The sequence below is a fragment of the Pelophylax lessonae genome (genome assembly GCF_965119305.1).
Source record: "Pelophylax lessonae genome assembly, chromosome: 9".
Taxonomy (NCBI): Eukaryota; Metazoa; Chordata; class Amphibia; order Anura; family Ranidae; genus Pelophylax; species Pelophylax lessonae.
In genome coordinates, this window is record NC_138776.1 from 148,105,027 (window position 1) to 148,127,944 (window position 22,918).

The following is a 22,918-nucleotide window of genomic DNA, read 5'->3' on the forward strand; positions in this document are numbered from 1 at the left end:
GGAGAAAGTGTCTCTTTCACAAAGTGTACCTTTGAAACTTTTCAGTGTGTTTTGTGTTCCTTCACTAAAATGATTGAAATGGTCACAAGGACATATCTGAATGATTTTACATATGATGTATGTTGGACTTTAAAGAGAAGTGCCAGGCTCCTTGAGAAAATGCTAAAAGTCAGCAGCTACAAGTACTGTAGCTGGTGACTTTCAATATTAGGACACTTACCTGTTCAGGCATCCAGCTGTGTTCTCACTTGAGCCGATTCTTGCGGCTTCACAGCCAGCTTCCCACTGTGCATGTGCTTTGCGAATGGGCTGCAGACTTCTGGGACCTGTGAAGTGTCCCAGTAGGCTGCGGGGAAAGGAGGGGGGGGGCAAACTTCTGGCTCTGTTTCTGACAGCAAACGGAGCCAGAAGTGGGAGGGGGTGCCTGTCAAAACCTGGTACTCGCTCCCTCTTCCCTCCAAAATGGTGCTGAATGTGGCAAGGGTAGGAGGAGGCAGACAAGTGGAGCTTCCCCTTTTGGGTGGAGCACTTTGAGCATCTTAATTTATTGTATGTCACTTTGCACATACACTATATTAACAAGACACCTGCCTTTACATGCACTTGAACTTTAATGGCATCCCAGTCTTAATCTGTAGGGTTCAATATTGAGTTGGCCTATTCTTTGCAGCTATAACAGCTTTGACTCTTCTGGGAAGACTGTCTACAAGGTTTAGGAGTGTGTCTATATGAATGTTTAACCATTCTTCTAGAAGTTCATTTGTGAGGTCAGGCACTGATGTTGGAGAGAAGGCCTGGCTTGCAGTCTCCACTCTAATTCATCCCAAAGGTGCTCTATCAGGTTGAGGTCTGGATTCTGTGCAGGCCAGTCAAGTTCCTCCACCGCAAAGTCGCTCATCGATTGTCTTTATGGACCTTGCTTTATGCACTGGTGTGCATTGATGTTGGAACAGAAAGGGGCCATCCTCTTTTGGACATGAAATTGTCCAAAATGTCTTGGTATGCTGTCAGCTTAAGAGTTCCCTTCACTTGAACTAAGGGACCAAGCCCAACCCCTGAAAAACAACCCCACACTATTATCGCCCCTCCACCAAATGATTTGGACCAGTGTACAAAGCAAGTTCAATAAAGAAATGGATTAGCGAGTTGCACAAAGTCCTGACCTGAACCTGATAGAACACCTTTGGGATGAATTAGAAAAGGGCCTGGCTCGCAGTCTCTGTTCAGATTACATGACCCTCCCAAAAAAAAAAAAACAACTCCCTAGCAATACATACCAAACTGAGTATGTGCAGAGTAGAGTGCCTGCTAGGGCTCAGCAGATGGATTGGGGAAAGTAAAAGAAGGGGAAGACAGGATCAAACAGAATTTTTTTTCACAATGCGGAGGATTAACCCCTTAAGTTCCACAGCGAGTATAACAAGCATGCTTTATTGCATTTACAATTGCTAAACAGTTTTGGTATAATTTGTATACTGTAAGTGACAACAGACCAGTCTGAAAGAATATGATACAACCCATTCCCAATCTAAGAATTCTTTGATCTTCATGTTTGAACGTTCTGGCATGACCTGGTTTTCTGGGATGGAGGCCATTGTTTTCTTATTGGTTCTTCAACTAACAGGTAAAAGTATTCCTCTCAACTCTTCAGGAACTCCATGGGACAGCATACAGTTGACAGTAATGCAAACCTCTCATGTGAGTTTCGTCTCGGGCATTTTAGCTGTTTGCACAATTCCACACACAAAAAAAAAAAATCAAACTCTTTTAAAGCCTGTGTATTTTGGAAAAATATGCATGTGTTCTTTTGACATCAGTTTGAAATGTTTCTGAGTTTCAGAATTATTTGCGGTGGCATTTTGACCTGAAGTTGACCTGCTTTAACCACTTTACCACCGGAGGATTTTCCTGCTAAAAGACCAGGGATTTTTTTGCGCTTTTTTACTGCGTGACTTTAACGGACAATTGCGCGGTCGTGCGGCGCTGTACCTAAACGAATTTCACGTCCTTTTTTTCCCACAAACAGAGCTTTCTTTTGGTGGTATTTGATCACCTGTGCGATTTTTTGATCACGCGCTATAAACAAAAAAAGAGCGTAATTTTTGCAAAAACAACAATATTTTTCACTTTTTTTATATGAAATTCCCCCCCAAAAAAATGTAAAAATCAAAATTTTTTAAAATTTTCGGCCAATTTGTTTTACGCTACCTATGTTTGGTAAAAGAAAATCGCAAAAAGCGTATTTTGATTGGTTTGCGCAAAAGTTATCGCGTTTACTAACAAAGGGAAAGATTTCTGTCATTTTTGGTGTTTTTTTTTTAATGAGTAATGGCGGCGATCTGCGATTTTTTTTGCGGTACTGCGACATTGCGGCGGACAGATCGGACCCTTGACTGACATTTTTGACACTTTTGGGGGTACCAGTGACATTACTGCAGTAATCAGTGCTATATATATGCACTGTTACTGCAAAAATGACACTGGCAGGGAAGGGGTTAACAGTATTGGACAGGGAGGGGTTAAGTGTGTCCTAGGGGCGTGATTCTAACTGTGCAGGGACAGGTCTACTAGTGTAAAAACAAAGATCAACAGTTCTACATAGTAGAACTGTCTGATCTTCACTTTTACACAGAGAGAACTGACAGGCGGCTTGTTTACATAAGCCGCTCTGTCTTTCTCCCGCTGTACCGGCGATCGTAGTGTGACTGGCGGACATCGGGTCCGCCAGTCACACTCCCGCACTCCTCCGTGAACGAGCCGAGGCGGGCGCGCGCCTCAGCGGGCGCGCGCCCGCCCGCTATTGGCTCTAGAAGGAGTGACAGGCGAGCGACGTAGACCTACGTCACTCTGCCTGGCCGGGGCCGACTGCCGCAGTAAATATACTGTGCGCAGTCGGCAACCGGTTAACCACTTAAGCCCCGGAGGATTTGGCTGCTAAAAGACCAGGGTTTTTTTTGCGATTTTTTACTGTGTGACTTTAACGGACAATTGCGCGGTCGTGCGACGCTGTACCTAAACGAATTTGACGTCCTTTTTTCCCACAAACAGAGCTTTCTTTTGGTGGTATTTGATCACCTGTGCGATTTTTTGATCATGCGCTATAAACAAAAAAAGAGCGTCAATTTTGCAAAAATAACAATATTTTTCACATTTTTTTATATGAAATTCCCCCCCCCAAAAAATGTAAAAATCAAAATTTTTTAACATTTTCGGCCAATTTGTTTTATGCTACATATGTTTGGTAAAAAATAAAAATCGTAAAAAGCGTATTTTGATTGGTTTGCGCAAAAGTTATCGCGTTTACTAACAAAGGGAAAGATTTGTCATTTTTGGTGGGTTTTTTTTAACGCGTAATGGTGGCGATCTGCGATTTTTTTTGAGGTACTGCGACATTGCGGCGGACAGATCGGACCCTTGACTGACATTTTTGACACTTTTGGGGTTACCAGTGACATTACTGCAGTAATCAGTGCTATACATATGCACTGTTACTGTAAAAATGACACTGGCAGGGAAGGGGTTAACTGTATTGGAGAGGGAGGGGTTAAGTGTGTCCTAGGGGCATGTTTCTAACTGTAAAGGGACATGGCTATTGGTGTAAAAACCGAGATCAACGGTCCTACATAGTAGAACCGTCTGATCTTCATTTTTACACCAGGAAGAATGGCAGGCCGTCCGCCTTTCTCCCTTCACCGGAGCGATCGTGAGTGACGATCGGGTCCGCCGGTCACACGCACTGACTTGTCAGTGAGCGAGTCGGGGCGGGCGCGCGCCCGCCCGCCCGCAATTGGCTCACAAGTCAGTGACAGGCGAGTGACGTACCCCTACGTCACTCTGCCTGGCCGGGGCTGACCGCCGCAGTATATAGTCGTGCGGCGGTCGGCAACCGGTTAAACTGCTTTTGTTTTTTATAGACTTGCACGGGGAGAGTAGCAGTTGGACACCAGCCATCAAATACACTGGGCCTTCACATCAAACATAAATGTGAGAAAATTCATTCTCATAATAATCAAAAGATCCCACACCTATATAAAGCACAAATCTCTCATGGCTTCCTAATCGATTTAGAAGAATTGCCATCTATTTACTATTTAGCCAAGTCAGTTCTTCAATGTTAGAGAAACATTAACTTTGCTAAAACATAATGTGTTGTGTGTGTAGTGTTCTAGTGTGTGTAGAATCATGTTACAAAGGGTGAACTTATCTTTTAAAGCACCCACCTGCAATTCTCCCCCCCCCCCCCGCATTTGCTGTCACAATTTCAAAACTGTTTGGCTGTGCAGGGTTCCACCCACACAGCCACGTCATTCATTCACAATAATCCGTGAATGAATTAACTACAAGCCCTATCTTCCACCGCTGGTGAGCGTCCTCATAGTTCATTGATGCTTCCTGCACTTCAGTAACGGTCTGCTCGTATAGGAGGTATGGACAGACAGCTTTGATGCTCGTATAGGAGGTATGGACAGACAGCTTTGATGATTGCCTGCAGGAGCTTGGCATTGTTCCTGTGATCCCCTGATCATGGGGTGCATTGCTTAGCAGGTGGCAGTGTAACTGCAAAATAATGTACATTATCGTTTTATATATATATATATATGTATTAAAAAAGGTGAACTTAGCTTTTAAATTCACCAAAGACAACCTAATAGATTTTATTTAACCTGACAATGATTAGATTTCAACAGCCCCTTTCATAAAATAGAAAATCTTCTAGAAAAATTTTGCTGGTGATTTTATTGCCTATCCAAAGGCTTCAAAAACAGATCTGTTTACAGTATACGTGGGTCACTTAAGTGAGTGGTAAGGAATACTCATGTTTCCACAAGCTAAATAATACATTTAGGCAAATAATAAAACATTTAGGCAAAGCAACTTTATTTACCAAATGAAAGTAATCCATATTTAATGAACTAATAAACACTTGCTCAAAAAAAGCTTGAAGTATAAGTAAAGGTTCACAAATGAGGCACTTAGCTCAGGAAAATTAAAGGAAGCCTGTACCGAGAAGCAGGAACTGCCATTGCCAAGTTCCTCCTACTAATACCAGTTACCTGGCTGTCTTAGGTTTTGATATTGGCCTGAAAGAAGATGAAAAGTAGCAAATCAGAGTGAAGTCACAACTCTTGATCGGCATAGTGCCTTGAAAAAGCATTCACACCCCTTGACATTTTCCACATTTTGTCATGTTACAACCAAAAACGTACATTTATTTTATTGGGATTTTATGTGATAGGCCAACATAAAGTGGCACATAATTGCGAAGTGGAAGGAAAATGATAAATGGTTTTCAACATTTTTTACAAATATATCTATCTGAAAAGTGTGGCGTGCATTTGTATTTAGCGCCCTTTACTCCGATACTCCTAACTAGAATCTAGTGGAACCAATTGCTTTTAGAAGTCACCTAATTTGTAAATAGAGCCTTACCGGTGTGTAATTTAATATCTCAGTGTAAATACAGCTGTTCTGTGAAGCCCTTGGAGGTTTGTTAGAGAATCTTCGTGAACAAACAGCATCATGAAGGCCAAGGAACACACCAGACAGGTCAGGGATAAAGTTGTGGAAAAGTTTAAAGCAGGGTTAGGTTATGAAAAATATCCCAAGCTTTGACCATCTCACGGAGCACTGTTCAATCCATCATCTGAAAATGGAAAGAGTATGGCACAACGGCAAACCTACCAAGACATGGATGTCCACAAACTGACAGGCTGGGCAAGAAGAGCATTAATCACAGAAGCAGCCAAGAGGTCCCATGGTAGCTCTAGAGGAGCTTAAGAAATCTACAACTCGGATGGGAGAATCTGTCCAAGGGACAACTATTAGTCATGCACTCAACAAATCTGGAATTTGTGGAAGAGTGGCAAGAAGAAATCCATTAGAAGTCCCATTTGCAATTTGCAGGAAGCCATGTTGGGGACACAGCAAACATGTGGAAAAAGGTGCTGTGGTCAGATGAGACCAAAATTGAACTTTGTTGTCTAAAAGCAAAATGCTGTGTGTGGCGGTAAACTAACACTGCACATCACCCTGAACACACCATCCCCACCGTAAAACCCTGAGCACACAATGCCCACATGTGGTGGCAGCATCATGTTGTGGGGATGCTTTTCTTCAGCGGGGACAGGCAGCTGGTCAGAGTTCATGGGAAGATGGATGGAGCCAAATACAGGTCAATCTTAGAAGAAAACCTGTTTGAGTCTGCAAAAGACTTGAGATTGGGGCACGGGTTCACCTTCCAGCAGGACAACAACCCTAAACTTAAAGCCAGAGCTACAATTTTAATGGTTTAGATCAAAACATATTTGTGTGTTAAAATGGCCCAGTCAAAGTCCAGACTTAAATCCAATTGAGAATCTGTGGCAAGACTTGAAAATTGCTGTTCACAGACGCTCTCCATCCAATCTGACAGAGCTTGAGCTATTTTCTAAGAAGGGGCAAAAATGTCACTCTTAAGATGTGCAAAGCTGGTAGAGACATACCCAAAAAGACTTGCAGCTGTAATTGCAAGGAAAGGTGGTTCTACAAAGTATTGAATCAGGGGGGCTAAATACAAATGCACACCACACTATTTCACATATTTGTAAAAATATTTTGAAAACCATTATCAGTTTCCTTCCACTTCACAATTATGTGCCACTTTGTGTGGGTCTATCACATAAAATCCCAATAAAATACATTTACGTTTTTGGTTGTAACATGAAAATGTCAAGGGGTATGAATACTTTTTCAAGGCACTGTACTTGTGTCTTCGAAATTATTAAAACCACTGTTTTAGCAGGATAGCTCAGCATTTTTAGAGGTGTTGGCAATGACAGCCTCCTGATTTTCTCTAAGAGCAGGTTTCTTAAACTATATATAAATAAAATTGAACTCACCATAGCACCAATCTTTACTGGTACATAAAACATACATGTTTTGCAACTAGGTGGGTAAACCTGGGGCAAGGATTTGGTGGGAGAAGATTCAGATGTAAACCAGTATTGGTTAACTGGAACGTTAAATGCAATCTAATAGAAATATACACTGAGGAAGATTTATTGCCTCTGGTCTGAAAATGGTTCCATGGCCTGCACTGACCTACCATGACAAATCCAGGTAATCCCCATTTATGAGCATGTTAGAAGGATTTTCTAGTATTTGCATTAACTGCGAGCCTGCTGAAGTTAATCCCTTCATAGCCACAAGGGCACAGAGTAAAAGCATACATGTAGTTCAGGTTAAGTTTATTAGTTAAGCAGGAAACCCATTCATAAGCACAATGAGGACTTTAATAGCATAGCAGTGTTGCCTGAGGCAACCACATACATTTTAGCAGTTTTATGTACAGCGTATATTTTTATCCTACTTGCCAAAAACTGCTCAATGTTAGAATCTACTCTAATCATCAAGACTGACAACTGCAGCTGATATATTTAATGTCTAAGGTAGAGTAGAAGATACACCCATCCTAGGACAGTGTCCCCACATACTGTATATGTATGCAGTTTTCCACTTACCATTTCTATTGTACCTTTCCTGATTGGGAAAATCCATGTCTCAAACATATGCATCTGTTAGCTATGGCCATAACAGCAAACAGTGAAATTTGCTGTAAATAAAGCTGCCAGCCTTTGAGGAAAGATGTGTTGGGCAGTATGATCAACTTGTGTATGGTCAACCTAATAAAAATTCACATTTTCCGTGAGTTACTGTACTTTTTAAGTTATTAAAAATGTCGATAGAGTCAACATGAGGAAATGAGAAGAGCAATAGGAGAAGCAACTCCAATTAACCAGAGTTTACCAAGCTGAAAAACAAGACAATGAAGCTGCAGGAATACAAAAATGAACATCATCGTTCCCATTCTCTACTTTATGTGGTCAGATACATTTCAATTTCAAATTTGGCAGATCCATATCCAATTTCTAAAATATCTTACAAGCTTTTACATTCATTTAAATTAAGCCGGTCATAGATGGGTCATAACTTGGCCAGTAAAGCAGGGATTAGCCGGGATTCGAATCAACTATGGGCAGGCTAGCTGTACCAAAGTCAATCCATCGACTTGGGTACAATCAGCCTGTCGGATTTTTTACATACAATTACTGCCGCCGGCTATAGCTGCTAGCAGTAATCATTGTGTTCTGCCAGCAGGAAAGGCTCCCCACTAGCAGAATACAATAATGTTTCAGGAGAGATTCATCTTATCAACAATGACTGTGTTGATGGAGGAATCAAGTGATTTTCTTTCCTTCCAGCTGTAGTGGAAGGAAAGAAAATCAAATCTATGGATTGCCTTACTTTCAGTCTATATAAATCTGCAGCCTGTTAAATAACAGTGAACAATTGGTGCCAACAATTGATGATTGATGTTTTATTGCTCTAGAACAGTGTTTCTCAACCTTTTTTTCAGTTAAGGCACCCTTTACAATTCCGCACAATCTCGAGGCACCCCATTCTAAAATTAAAAAAAACGAAATTAAAAATTTTACATAATGCAGGACACCCATATGTGTAGGACACCCATATGTGTAGGACACCCAACATTAGTAGTGATTTATTCTTCCAAAACAAACACTTTTGCACACTGGTACTGACTAGTATTTCTCTTCTCCCTCAGTTTCTCTTCCTCACTCAGCTAATGTTACCCCAGCACTGATGGACAGGGGCAGGAGAAGGGCAAATAAGAGTTTTGTGCAGGTGTCCAACGTCCTTATCAACTGATGATAATAGGACACTGGCGACTAGAAGGTTGTAATGGTGCACAATGAAAACCTGTGGCTTTGTGTAATGAATAGGTAGGCTTGATCCACCCGCCTACTTGTATACATGTTTCTGGGCAGTTTCTAGGCATTTTGCCAAGGCACCCCTGAAGACCTCTGAAGGCACACCAGTGTGCCTAGGCACCCTGGTTAAAAAAGGCTGCTCTAGAAAAAACAGTTTAACAGACTAACACTGGTTTATACAAATTGGAGCAGGTTTAACAAAATCTAAACACTTGTATAAGGAGATAAATCCAAAGGTAAATTTGCTCATATTTTGCCTTCCTTGGTTTCTCCTTTCCCCACTTAATATTTTAATTAATTTGTTCAAAAAAACCTTTCTATGTTTATTACATACTTTTAGACCCAGTGATGTCCTCTGTGCTTCTCCATGCAATACATGAAGATCATTGGCTGGTAGGAGGGACAGAGTTCAGGGTGCTGTACATAGCATATCAGTACTCCTCTATAAGTGCTCAGCCCTGATGTAACCAGTGCGCTGGCTCTTGGGAGGCATTATGCAAATATCAAAATTTCTTGATGAGTGCAAGTCAGTCTGGGGATATAAACATTCCTAGGTAGGCTCCATTTGCCATAAGAACCAAAATCCAATAAATGAAAGTGGTGGATGAAGGCTGGGGAGAAAAGAGATAGATGATGCTTAACATCCTCCAGCCATGAAATGGGGCAGACTATCTGATTTTCTCCAGCTTCTAATGCACACTGTAAGAGCCTAACAGTATGCAGTGAAATAAGAGAAAGCAATTCTAATACACGAGAAGAGCCTGTAAAACTGTATAAAATCATTGGTAAGGTTGGAGTTTAGCTTTACTCATTCTCTCTGAAAGGATGCTACTAGAAACCACTTAGTAGTTTACCTTGCTCCAGCAGTGCTACGGGGAGTTGAGTCCTCAAAGTTGAGTTGAGGCTTTGAAGCATTAGTAGAGGAAGTTTGTTGGTGCAGAAAAGTAGAGATCTATAATCAGCTCATAGCTAGCTTTGTATATTTATCTTCTGTTGAAAAGAAACCCCTCTATAAAAGCTTTAAGCTTCCTAGGATAACTTCCAGTAGTTAAGTTCATGTGGACTTGCTCTTTAATGTTGAAGACTTTTGCTGCTCAACCAAGTAGCTCTTTCCGTTGTAATGATTGTCAGGAACATACTCTATCATAAATGCTGAGGCGTGTTCTTGAAATTTACTGGAGCTGGGGAAGCTCCTTGGCTGAGCAGTGTCTTCAATAATACAAGTCAACAACATGGAAGCCTCTAGCGCTGACAGTGCAGCACTGGATGGGCTTCCTTTGACAGGCAAGTCTGTCATACTTTGCTAGTATATGTTGCATTCTAGAGCATTATGACATTTTACTACTTTTACTACTTTGGTGGAGTTTAATCCTACTTTAACCGACATGTTTCCCAGTAGTATCATTATCTTATATGCAATGATAAACATAGAAACAAAAAGCACGTCTGCTTTTCTGGGTTTTCACAATCAGGAAAAGGTCAAATTCTCTGACTCATGGGCTGCATTTTGCAATGGGGTGTTATTCCTTCCAGCATATTCTCTATAAAGACCATCCTCTAAACCTTCAAAATACTAATCTGAATGACATGGAGAGTGAAGAATGGAAACATTAAAGAATAAGGCAGCAAAGCAGGCATCAGATTACTTAAAGTGTCAGCCCAACCAAGACAAATAACTTGATATTAAAAACCACTGTAGAGGTTAATCACCAAATGGTTTAATCTCTCTTGGTGAGATCTCTAACTTGGGGTTCCTGGGTGGCATACCTGCTGTGACCACAATGGATTAGTCCCACCCTCCCTTTTGCATTAAAAAAACGCAGCAGCAAATTCAAAAACCCTCCAGGTGGGCGCAGAACCAATAACCATAGCAACAATATCTTAATGTCCCCAAGGTAAAAGAAAAAGCCGTAAGGGGGATTCAGCCTGCCACTGCACCAACAACTGATCATTTTAAGAATTAAGGTTAGTGTAATGTTCAAATGTCTGCTATAATCGAAAAAAGCCTAAAGTCTCGTTTCCAATTACTAAAAATGATCAGTTCTTGGCTATTTGTTTCTGTTATTTTAGGACCATTAATGCAAACATTCAAAAATACAAACTAAAGTAAATTGTAAATAAACAGAATTCATGTGTGTCAATTTTCCCACTATTTAAATGTAGTCTACTCCTAAACAAGTACCAAACCCACAGCAATGGTGTAAGTAAATGCAAACTGAACTATTTGGTGCCTCAAAACACTGCAAGCCTGATATCCACTGCACACCCCTTTCATTGTCTGTTTATTCAGTATATTGTGCTTTTATAAACATATGATAAATAACACAAATAATTTAAACAAACACTATAGTAGCTACCTGAGCATTTTTTTTTATAGAACAACCACACCTTATTAAATAAGACAGAATATAAAAAAAAAAAAAAAAAAAAAGTTCTTCACACCGCTGGTCATAAGTTTTTAAGCAGCAAATAATATTTAAAAAAGATCCAAGGACCCTGCTTCTGCTGAGGCACAGCGTTCCCCACCAATATGAAATTGTAAGCAGATGCTGGAATTCTCTTCAATAAGGAAACATGTATTTCAGGGGGCACTGTGTATATTGTTGAACCCTGCAGCTCCTCTGTGATGCTCCCTGGCAGTCTACTCCCTATTGTATAAAAAAAATAACACACTGTAGTGAATTGGGCTGGCATAGTACTGGCAGCCAATGCCAGGATGAGTTACAAAAGCAAATGGACTACAAGAAGAACCTAAGAGTTCCAGATCTACACAAAGGGACTGCAGAAAAAAATTTGCTTTAAGAAATCGGGATCACCCCTATCATCTTTCCCATCTTAGCTAAGCAGTTTTAGGTGGAGTTCTGCAATAATGCTTACAGCTAGCTGAAGCCACACCAAGAACCAAAACCAAACAAAAGCCCTGTATAGTGTTAGGAAAAAAAAAACAGCTGTTGAGTATTTACTTCTTCAAACATTCTTTAGCATTCAAATATCCTTTAGTTTTACACCACACAGCGGAGCAAATGGGTATGAAGATTGTCTTGTGATGATGGTGACCTTTAATTTATGTTCCTTTTTACAATTCAGTGTAAAGCCTTGTGTGGTTAATGGCCCAACTGTTATGGCTGACACACAAGGCCATTCTTGATTTAAGATAGCTCTGCATTGGTTCCTTGTTCAGCTTTAGAAAAAAAAAAAAAAAAAGGAAAAGAAAAGAAAAAGATATCTTTATGAAGCTGCAGAGGTATGCAGTGCACAGCTCACATGTATGTATATGAGCACACAAAGCGAGAGCTGCACCTGTGCCACAACCCAATCATAGTAATGTCCGTAAGACTTTCTGATTCTACATGCCCAACTTGCTGGCAATAGTCATAAGGACTTTCAAACTGGGCATAAAACTGGAGACTTCACTGAAGTTGCTGCTGCTGACAACCTGTGCGTGAACAACAAGACCTTGCTGGTAATTTTGGCTCTCCACACAATAGGCGATTTCATGCAGTCCAGCCAGGATATGCGGAGAGAGCTGAAAGGGAGAAAGGAAAGCATCAAACATACATTTTAGCATTATAAGGAAGACTGTCAGTTTGTCTTAAGCTTTTTTTCTAAACTAAACATGTGGGCACCATGGCATGTCATTGAGAATCAGGCTTCAGACTCTGCCTTTCAGCTTAACCAGAATAATGTCCCTCCCTATGTCCTGCTACAAAGCATCCTAAGGAAACTTCCCTGCACTGACTAGATATAGTGCATGTGTAGACTTGGAGCGCCGCTCAAAGCTGGAGGATAACAGGTGTCCCTACCGGTATTCAGAAAGTGAGACCAAGCCACAGTAGGTAGGGCAAAACATATCAGGGGGGGATGTGATGCATGCTATGTCAATTCACCTCTCTGCTACTGCTTCATTTTGGAAATTGCATGCCCTGTAATGTGCATCTTGAGAGTTCTCAGAAGGATGTCCATATATCTCACTCCACCATTGGTAGGTGGATTAGACAAGTTATTAATAAGTCTATAGTGTGAAGGATAGAGTTCCTACCTTCCCTGTTAGGGCAAACGCTAACAGATATGTTATGGCTTTGTGGGTTTTTCAGCACCAGACATCTGTAGCTCAGATTTACAAGGCTGCCATCTGGACTTTGGCTTACATGTTTTTTTTAAAGTGGAACTAAACTCTCAAATCCTTTACAGCCAAGGAAGCTGCCATTTTAACCTCTGTCTAATCTGCAGTTGCACGTGAACAGCTATGTCTCCAGCCATTTGATGAAAGTTCTGTGGAGAGATAACCTAAGCACATTTGTGAAGTACTTCACTGTGCCATTATAAATCATGGTATCTTTTTTTCAAGCAGCAGTATAACTTTGGTAAAGTCAAACTGCTGCTGCTGCTGGAGATGTTCTCACCAGATGGGGGATTTTATACACATGTTCTGAGATTGCCCAGCTATCTCAATACTGGGAGGTATTATCAATACAGTGGCAGGCACCGCCTTTACCCCTATCCCTAAGATTTTGTTTGCTGGTCCTAGCAGAAGAAATTGTCCCAACCATAGCGGAAAGGACACTTTTAGGTTTGCTCCTAAAGGCAATTGCTTTGAACTGATGGAAATCCTCCCCCCGACAGTCCAGTTCCAGCAACCATTGGTAAATACCACCTTGCCTATGTATAAAGATACTTATGCTAACAGGGGCTGTTTAAAAAATTTTGATAAAGTATGGATGTGGATAGGTAGTGGATAGGTAGCTCCACCCCTGCTTCAATGCCTGACTCACTTTGATGTTGTTCTATTGCCTCCTGACATTTGCCTGCCCTGGAGGATAACCTTAGGTTTGTGAAAGCTCCACCTCTGTCTGGTCCATGAGTTATTAAAAGAATATGGTATAGCATACATCTGTTTTTTCTCAGTGAGAGCTACATACTCACACAAGCTGTACTTGTTAAGCGGTTTAGACTGAGATTTTGTTTGGCACTTGGTGCCTATATTTTTTATTTTGTGCAGGTTGGCACACCCCTGCGAGGGCCACACCACCTGCTACAGTGTTTTTGTATTATCATCAAAAATTCTAATAAAAAGATTTATTTTAAAAAAAGGGCAAAGTGCTTTTTTTTTTTTTTTTTAATGCCGCCCCTTAAATCCCCAAGTCAGAGGAAGATGTACAAGATCTCAATTTCACAGCACTAAATACTTACAGAGTTTTCTCTCAGCTTGTCATATAAAAACTCCAACCTTTGCAAAGCGTCTTCAAGTTTTCTTTTCGTTTTCTGACAAAGAAAAGTTGCCAATATATTATACACAGTAACATTTGTTTTAACAAATACACATGAAAAAAATCCTGTAGAGTTTTCAACTTTCAACATTTAAAAACAGCATGGTTTGGATTGCTTCAAACGGGACAGTGATATTTATCAACAATATCTCTCAGGAAATATATGAAGACTATTCCTGGTTTGTTTGATTCTTAACATGTTCATTGAAAGAGCTGGTCACGTTGGCCGCTGTTCCATGTTCTTCGGTGTGGGAGATGGACAGTCTGTAGCTTGTCTGTGTATTGGGGTGTGATGCGTTTACGCTTTTGATAATGTTTATCGTACTTCATGAGCTAGATGACGGCAAGTCTGCTAGTTAAATTAATCACTGTCATCTATTAGTTGCTAGTGGGAAAGTAGAATACTGTTTGAGTTGGTTGTCCTTAGATATGTTATTAGATTTCTATACACAATTTCATCTGCATATGATATTGTAATCAGGCACCTGACCTGGTGGGTATATGTTCGGTGTGAGTTTGTTCAATAAATGTTCCAGATCTTATGCAAGCTATTCTTGGCTAGTTTTGTATGGGGCGGCTAGGATATCTGATATCTATGTACAAGATTGAAGGAAGCAGTATTCTGGCGAAAGCACACAACGCATTGTGGGGTCACGGTTCCGTTATAGTCAGCTTTCTGATTAAAGTGATGACAGCTCCACAGATGCTTGTCCGATTTAAGTGACCCTCCTAAAGCATGCCTTAAACCCCCCCCCAACCAACATTAAAAATGTTGAGCCCATCCTCATATACATGCACATATGAATGCAAACACCTGTTGTGGATCCTATGAAAACGCTGCTTGCACTACACATTGAATATGCCATGCTCCCTGGAGTGAGAGCGATAAGTCCAGGGCCATTATTCGTGGTCTAACTCTAAACCGATGACCTGTAGGAGCTTTTAAAGCATTCCCCATGAAAAATATAGGGTACCTATGTTCGTAATTATTTCTGAAGCATGTTACCCTAAATTTTAAGCTTGAGATGTTGGGTATCTATTTACTTGGTGTAAGCTCATCTTTTTTAATTTACCAAAAACGAGGCAATATATCGTGTCTGGTTGTTCTAAAATAACTTCAGTTTTGACTGAAAATTCATAACTGATAAACTGATGCGCAAATACTGTAAAAAAGAAAAAAAAAATTGTAACTATTACTATTTTATTTTCCAGGGTATCTGCTTTCACAAAATATACATTTAGGGATTTGGATTTAAAGTAATCTTCATGCCTAAAATGGTTAAACCTGTGCAAAAAAAATCCAAAAAAGGTCCTGGCAGTGAAAGGTTAAAGCTATAAGGACTGAAAACTTGGATGGGAAACCCAGGAAGAATGCAAGTGATAAAAGTCTAGAGCTCTCCCAAGTTTTTTAAAGTGAAACTTTAGCCATAACAATTAATGTTCTGCAACAAAAGAACATGCATTCCACATTAACCAATTAAGAATAAGCTATAATGCTACAGGGCAGCCCTCCTGTGCAGAATCACGTATATGGGCACTGGATGTCCATAGGCACCCGCCGATTGTCGGGCACAGACATAGAACGGAGTAAACAAGGCAGAGCTTCATTCTAACGGGGGGAAGTGATGGATTTTATTCCCTGCAAAGCTATTTGGATTGCATAATATTTTGCTGCATATGGAACTTTCAATCTATTCTGCGGTTTACCTCAACAGCCCCTCATAATAACTATGGGTCTAGTGCAGGGTTCGACAAATCGTGCTGGTGCCTGGGCTTTTGTCAGACCTTTCACTGTTAGCACCAGGCATGGGCAAATCCTAAAGCTGCTATCCCTCAGCCTATTGCATGCCAGCACCGTGAACGCCCCTCGCATTATCTCTCTGCCCACAGGACAAAAGCGCAGAATTTCCTCCTCTCTTAGTCTGGGTTATTGCAGCCCACGTCCACTTTTTTTTATCTGGGCGGGTTCTGTCTGACGTCAGTTCCAGGCACAACCAACAAGGCTTTTCTGTTCTGAAGCCAGACTTCCGGCCCATCCTTCTGGCAACCAGAGATAGGAAGGAGGGTACTGGTAAAACGGCAGAGGGAGAGAGCGGAGCGAGGAGGCCACAATCTGCCGATACATGGGTGGCGGTTCAGTGCGGGGCTCCTGTGTGAGGCGAGGACAGCCCAGCCCCCTGTGTATGGGGTGCGGGGAGCTCCCATCCTCTGCTGGGGCTCATTCACACCATGGAAATACAGAGGTCTGGATGGACAGTGTAGAGCACAGCGCTCAGGGGTCCTAGTTGTCTGTCATTCCCCCTCCCACCCATAGGACTGTACTGACAGAATACGCTGTAGGTGGGAACGCTGGACTGTTGTGTACAAGACATAAATGAGCCTCATCCTCTCAACCCCCATGATTCGTTAAAAAAAAAAAAAATGGCTCCTAATTTTTTTTGCTGGCTCCTAGATTCAAAGCAAATTTGTCAAGCCCTGATCTAGTGGGTCATCAAATAAAGAAAAATATTATTGACATAATCTTACGACATGGGACAGAGCTGCGCCTTATGGAACCCCAAGGTAATACTACAGTTTGAGAACAAATATCACTACCTTGTAAAGATATACTATCTGATACCATTCCTAGTTTGTAAGTGCCAAAAAAAAAAAAAAAAACAGTAATTTCCTGGATATAGTGGTTTGTGACTTGCCCTCCACAATAAGGCTAACTTACTATGTGCCCATTGAAAGTAAACAGGGTTACTGGACAGTTTGTGGGTTAAAGAGGTTATAAGAGAGTAGAACTAAATGGCAAAACTTTTAGAGTTTTAATGTTAGCTAGAATGGAAAGGGACTAGAACACCAGTTCAACATCAGTTTTTTTTCTTTTCATTGACATGCACATCTGAAAAAACTATATATACAGGGCCATAAGAAGTGACATTCTTTTCTCTATGAAGAAAAAAAAAACACTTACAGCACTTACAGGGTGCATAGATTATTATGTCTAAATTTATCAAACTCCATGGCAAGTGATTTTGCTTTTCGCAAACAAATAGTTTAGCAATAATGGGGTAGTATAATGGTAATAATGCTTTGCTGTAATAAATGAAAAAATGCTAAAAATTTTTTTTTATCACATCCACAGATAATTAAACTGCAGTCTGGGCATGCTCACTGATTATGTTGAAAGTGTACACTGAGGACACAGTAGCAACTGTCAAAGAAACCAGATAAGCAGAGGTGGGTGGAGACAGTCAGCACTCACTCCTGCTCACTACAGCCTAGGCCCTGCTCCTGAACTACTGAAGAGCATAAAGGAATAAGCTGCACTAGTAAACTGTATGGCTGCTCCTCTTTAACCACTACTGGACTGGAAGATTTTCCCCCTTAATGACCAGGCCATTTTTTGTGATTCGGCACTGTGTTACTTTAACAGACAAATACACGGCCGTGCGATGCTGTACCCAAATAAAATTGATGTCCTTTTTTCCCACAAATAGAGCTTTCTTGTGGTGGTATTTGATCACCTCTGCAATTTTATATTTTTGCGCTATAAACAAATGTGACAAAAGTGACAATTCTGAAAAAAAAAAAATATATATTTTTCTGCTATATAACATTCCCAATAAAAAAAAAATGTTTTTTTTTTTTTTTTTCATCATTTTAGGCTAATTTGTATTCTTCTACAAATTTTTGGTAAAATAAAACCCCAATAAGCGTATTTTAATTGGTTTAAGCAAGCATTATCAGGTCTACAAACTAGGGAAAAGATTTATGTCATTTTCTTTTTTTTTAACTAGTAATATCAGCGATCTTTAGCGGGACTGCGGACAGATTGGACCACTAACTGACATTTTTGACACTTTAGGGGGGGACCAGTTACATTACTACAATAATCAGTGCTATAAAATATGCATTGCAACTGTAATAATGACACTGGCAAGGAAGGGGGTTAATCCAGGGGCGATCAAAGGGTTAAATGTGAGCCTAGGGCGTGGGCTTGTGAAATCAATACAGAGACCTGTGTTTCTAAATAGGAGGAACACAGGAGCTCTGCATTGACTCCTGAGAGAACAATAGTCTGCTGTGCTTACAACAGCAGATCGCCTTTCTCTCTTCATGAGGAGCGATCGCGGGTGCCCGGTGGCAATCGTGGTCGTCGGCCCCGTGGATTGGCTTCTCCGTTAGTGAGTGGGCTCCCACGGACCGCCGTACAGGTGGTTCACACAGTAACAAACAGCTTTGACTTGAGAGTTGTCTGGGAGTGGGAAGGGGAGCACAGCAAAAGGGCAGAAGGACTGGATGACTACATACGTCCTGTGTACTTTGATGACGTTTTTGGTGTGTATAGTATGCCCAGTGTCCTCAACTATTTAAAAGAAAATATAAAGTCTTTAAAAAAAAATGGTAGTTATTTTGAACAAAGTATTACAAACCTTGGACCAGAAATTTAAATAATGGCTAATCTATAAAATAAACAGCTAGGCTATGGCTCATAACAGGAAACTAGTTCCTTTAGGAAGCCAGGGGCTGAACGCTTCTAAAACTGAACAGATAATACAAAAGCTAATATAAAACATTTGAGCAGAATACCTTTTCACAAAAACTATTCTGCTGACTTCCCCAACCTCAGTGCTGGAACAGATGTGTCTTGTGAATGGGAGATATTGTACACATAAAATGAGGCGCAGACACTTTTCAATGATTACATTCTGCTGAGTTTAGGGGCCCATTTTACATGTATATTCACTTCCAGCTTTTGTCTCCATCTATTGCAAGCCATTCTCCGTGCTGAGATATTATTCATCCTGCTAAGACACATCCTTCCTGCTGATTTACCTAGGCACCCTTCCCTCAGGCATCTCTATAGAACAGCCAGCCTAATGATATTCCTCTTATACTTCATTCTATTTCAAATCTAAAAGCAGAAGCATTCCCGGGAGCATTTATTCGATGTATTGTGATCTGATGCCCTACCTATTTATTAAATTGGTATTTGCTCTGGAGAGCTGAGACAGGCTGAAAGCTGCCACTAAACCACTAAATAATCTTCATCCTAAATGTTGTATTTAAATGTCAGGGAGGAGCAGAAAGAAGATCTCAGAAACCATTAAGTACAAACTCTTCAAAGTCAACCCAATTAGAACTGCAGAAACCTGACAGATGAACACCAAGGCATGGAAAGAACTGGAAACAGCAAAGCAAGGGGTTCAGCTAAATGTTATCCCCACATGCTACACATTCTTCGTTTAGCTCACTGTTGCTTGGTTTGGCTCCTGGCAATAAGGAGAAGCAGTCTTCTGTAAGCTTCAATTTCTGACTTCGAGCTTACACAGGGCTGACAACTCTCTCCCTTCCCACTGAGCAGAGAGAAATAAATACATAAATAAATACCTGCTGTGAGAGGGACGGATTTGGGTTTCTTAAGCACTGGGCTGGCTTTTCATTGGGGTACAACCTATTCGCTATGGTGTATGCTATGGGTTGTGGTAGGTGATAAGGAGATTTCCAATGTTACAAACAACCACTGGCAATTATAGTACTATAAAAAAAAAAAAAAGATATGGAAAATACAATTGCAAAAATACACTTTTATCCCCTTCCTGCCCAGGCCAATTTTTAGCTTGTCACACTTTGAATGACAACTGTGCGGTCATGCAGCACTATATCCAAACAACATTTTTATAATTTTTTTTCACACAAATAGAGCTTTCTTTTGGTGGTATTTAATCACCACTAGTTTTTTTATTTTTTGCTAAATAAACAAACAAAACAAAAAAAAAAAAACGTTTTTATAGTTAGTTATAAAAGGTTGCAAACAGGTCATTTTTCTCCTTCCCCCTTGGACACAGTGATCAAAGAGCATGCCACGCAGCGGGCGCTATGACGGCCTCCCAGAACTAGTAGCCGTCATTCGGCTTTAGCATGGTCGGAAAGTGGTTAAAGTGTTTGTTCGTTAATGCCAGAAATCTATAAAGAAAAGTTAGAGTTGGAAGATTTTTTTTCATGAAGAGAACCATGATTTAAGTGCTATTAATACTTCTTGCCTTCATTCTTCACGTTTGGCCTTTTAATATTCCTTGCTATGCTCCCTTTTGAAGAGACAGGGTAAAAGCAAAAGATGGTGGTGTCTGTTTATGTGAGGTGTGATCTAAAAGAGTGTGAAAAAAGGACCTTGATGATGGAGAGTGTGATGATGCTGAAGCATTATGGGTGGAGCTGCATATGGGTGTGTGTACTTCAAAGTTAATTATGGGAGTTTGTTACAGGTCACCCAATGGTAATGAGGAGGTAGAGCTTTAGCTCCTTGCACAGATAGAAAGGGCTGGAACAGCAGTAATAATGGGAGATTTTACATACCCTGAAATTGACTGGAGTAACGGCACTGCTAGAACAGTGAAAGGATATACATAAAAAAAAATCTCTTACAAGACAAGTTTACTGTACAGTTTACAGAAGCCCCAACAGGAAATAGTGCTCTTATGGACCTGATAACAGGGCCGGGCTGGCCTACCGGGATACCGACAAGTCCCCCCTGCCCTGGGGCTGCTAACACCTGAAACGCCTATTACTAAAGTTCATATAAAACAGCAGTGGCTGTAGTATGATTTCATTTAATGTAAGCAACAAGCACATACTGGAAAGATAACACTAAACACTTAATTTTAAGAAAGTAATTATTCCAAGGCTAAGGAGCTGCTCTCCAAGATTTAGATTGCGAAATGTCATCAAAGAACAAACAGAAATGTCAGCAGTTCAGTTTTAAGATAAATCAGTTAGCACAGACCCCTATACAGAACGAAAGCACCTAGAGCAGAGAGGAAGCTGACAGGACATCACACAGCTTTTTTATATCTATATATGTATGTGTATATATATATATATATATATATATATATATATATATATATATACACATACACACAGACCTCAAATTTTCCACTCACCTGCTTGCATTTTGCGAGTGGAAAATGACTGCGGGCGAGGACGAGAGAGTAGAGGAAGAGGAAAGGCGGCCAGATAATCAGAGCGGGGATCGCTGCACTGTAACATCTTTCATTTGAATTGCTGGGCGCTCAGCTTCACACGTAGTCCCGCCTCCTGGCTCGGCTCCTTTGATAGACAGAACACCGCCGGTACGTGTGACGTCTATTATAGGAGCCGAGCCAGGAGGCGGGACTACGTGTGAAGCTGAGCACCCGGCAATTCAAATGAAAGATGTTACAGTGCAGCGATCCCCGCTCTGATTATCCAGCTGCCTTTCCTCTTCCTCTCTCTTCTCCTGCACAGGTGAGAGGCTGCAATCCATATTTATGGTCACATGGTTGGGGGGTCTAATATAGGATTACAAGGCTCAGCATGTCTAATTTATGGTCACATAGTTGGGGGGGGGGGGGAACGGGGGGACATCTCCTATAGGACTACAAGGCTCAGCATTTCATATTTCTATTCACATACCTAAGGGGGGGGGTCTCATATAGGACTACAAGGCACAGCATGTCTTATTTATGGTCACATGATGGGGGGGGCATCTCCTATAGGACTACAAGGCTCAGCATTCCATATTTCCAGTTACATGGCTAAGGGGGGGGGGGGGGGGGGTCTCGTATAGGCCTACAAGGCACAGCATGTCTTATGGTCACATGATGGGGGGGGGGGGGGTTCTCATATAGGACAAGGCACAGCATGTCTTATTTATGGTCAAATGATGGGGGGGGAGGGCATCTCCTATAGGACTACAAGGCCCAGCATTCCATATTTCTAGTCACATGGCTAGGGGGGGTCTCATATAGGACTACAAGGTACAGCATGTCTTATGGTCACATGATGGGGGGTCTCATATAGGACTACAAGGCTCAGCATTCCATATTTCTAGTCACATGGCTGGGGGGGGGGGTCTCATATAGGACTACAAGGCACAGCATGTCTTATTTATGGTCACATGATGGGGGGGGTGTCTCCTATAGGTGGCGCAACTGGTGGCGAATAACCCTTAAGGCCTGGCTAGTAGCTCAGGACTTGAAATTTTGAGCCCTGTGTGTGTATATATATATATATATATATATATATATATATATATATATATATATATACACACCCCTAACATTTTTGTAAATATTTTATTATATCTTTTCATGTGACAACACTGAAGAAATGACACTTTGCTACAATATAAAGTAGTGAGTGTACAGTGTAAATTTGCTGTCCCCTCAAAATAACTTAACACACAGCCATTATTGTATAAATCGCTGGCAACAAAAGTGAGTACACCCCTAAGTGGAAATGTCCAAATTGGGCCCAATTAGCCATTTTCCCTCCCCGATGTCATGTGACTCGTTAGTGTTACAAGGTCTCAGGTGTGGTAAATTTGGTGTCATCGCTCTCACTCTCTCATACTGGCCACTGGAAGTTCAACATGGCACCTCATGACAAATAACTTTCTGAGGATCTTAAAAAAAGAATTGTTGCTCTACATAAAGATGGCCTGGACTATGAGAAGATTGCCAAGACTCTGAAACTGAGCTGCAGCACAATGGCCAAGACCATACAGCGGTTTAACAGGACAGGTTCCACTCAGAACTGTGAAATATTTTCTTCACAAGGATGCCTCTCTACCCAATAAACAACAGGAGTATATTCTGGACCTTCTTGACTATGCTATGAGCCACAATTTCTTTTGGTTCAGGGGCTCCCACTACGTCCAATGCAGAGGTGTGGCCATGGGGGCTAAATTTGCTCCCTCCATGGCAAACCTCTTCATGGCCAAGTGGGAGGAGCAGGTAATCTACATGCAGGATATTCCAGAGTTGCTATATTGGGGTCACTACATAGACGACGTGTTGTTGCTTTGGGGTGGTGATAGGGACTCTTTAGAGTCCTTTTTCTCCACTCTTAACA

General features: G+C 41.1%; 1 protein-coding gene across 1 annotated transcript in view; it reads right to left on the reverse strand.

Annotated features, from left to right (window-relative positions):
- Nucleotides 1-10,926: 10,926 nt before the first annotated feature.
- The window catches only part of SEC31B (SEC31 homolog B, COPII coat complex component), a gene marked incomplete at its 5' end in the record, with an annotated part of 331,579 nt that continues 319,587 nt past the window's right edge, over nucleotides 10,927-22,918 (reverse strand). The window contains 2 exon segments of the mRNA XM_082267974.1: nucleotides 10,927-12,294; nucleotides 13,959-14,030. Of these exon segments, the coding sequence (XP_082124100.1) occupies nucleotides 12,115-12,294; nucleotides 13,959-14,030 (252 nt within the window). The 3' untranslated portion in view covers nucleotides 10,927-12,114.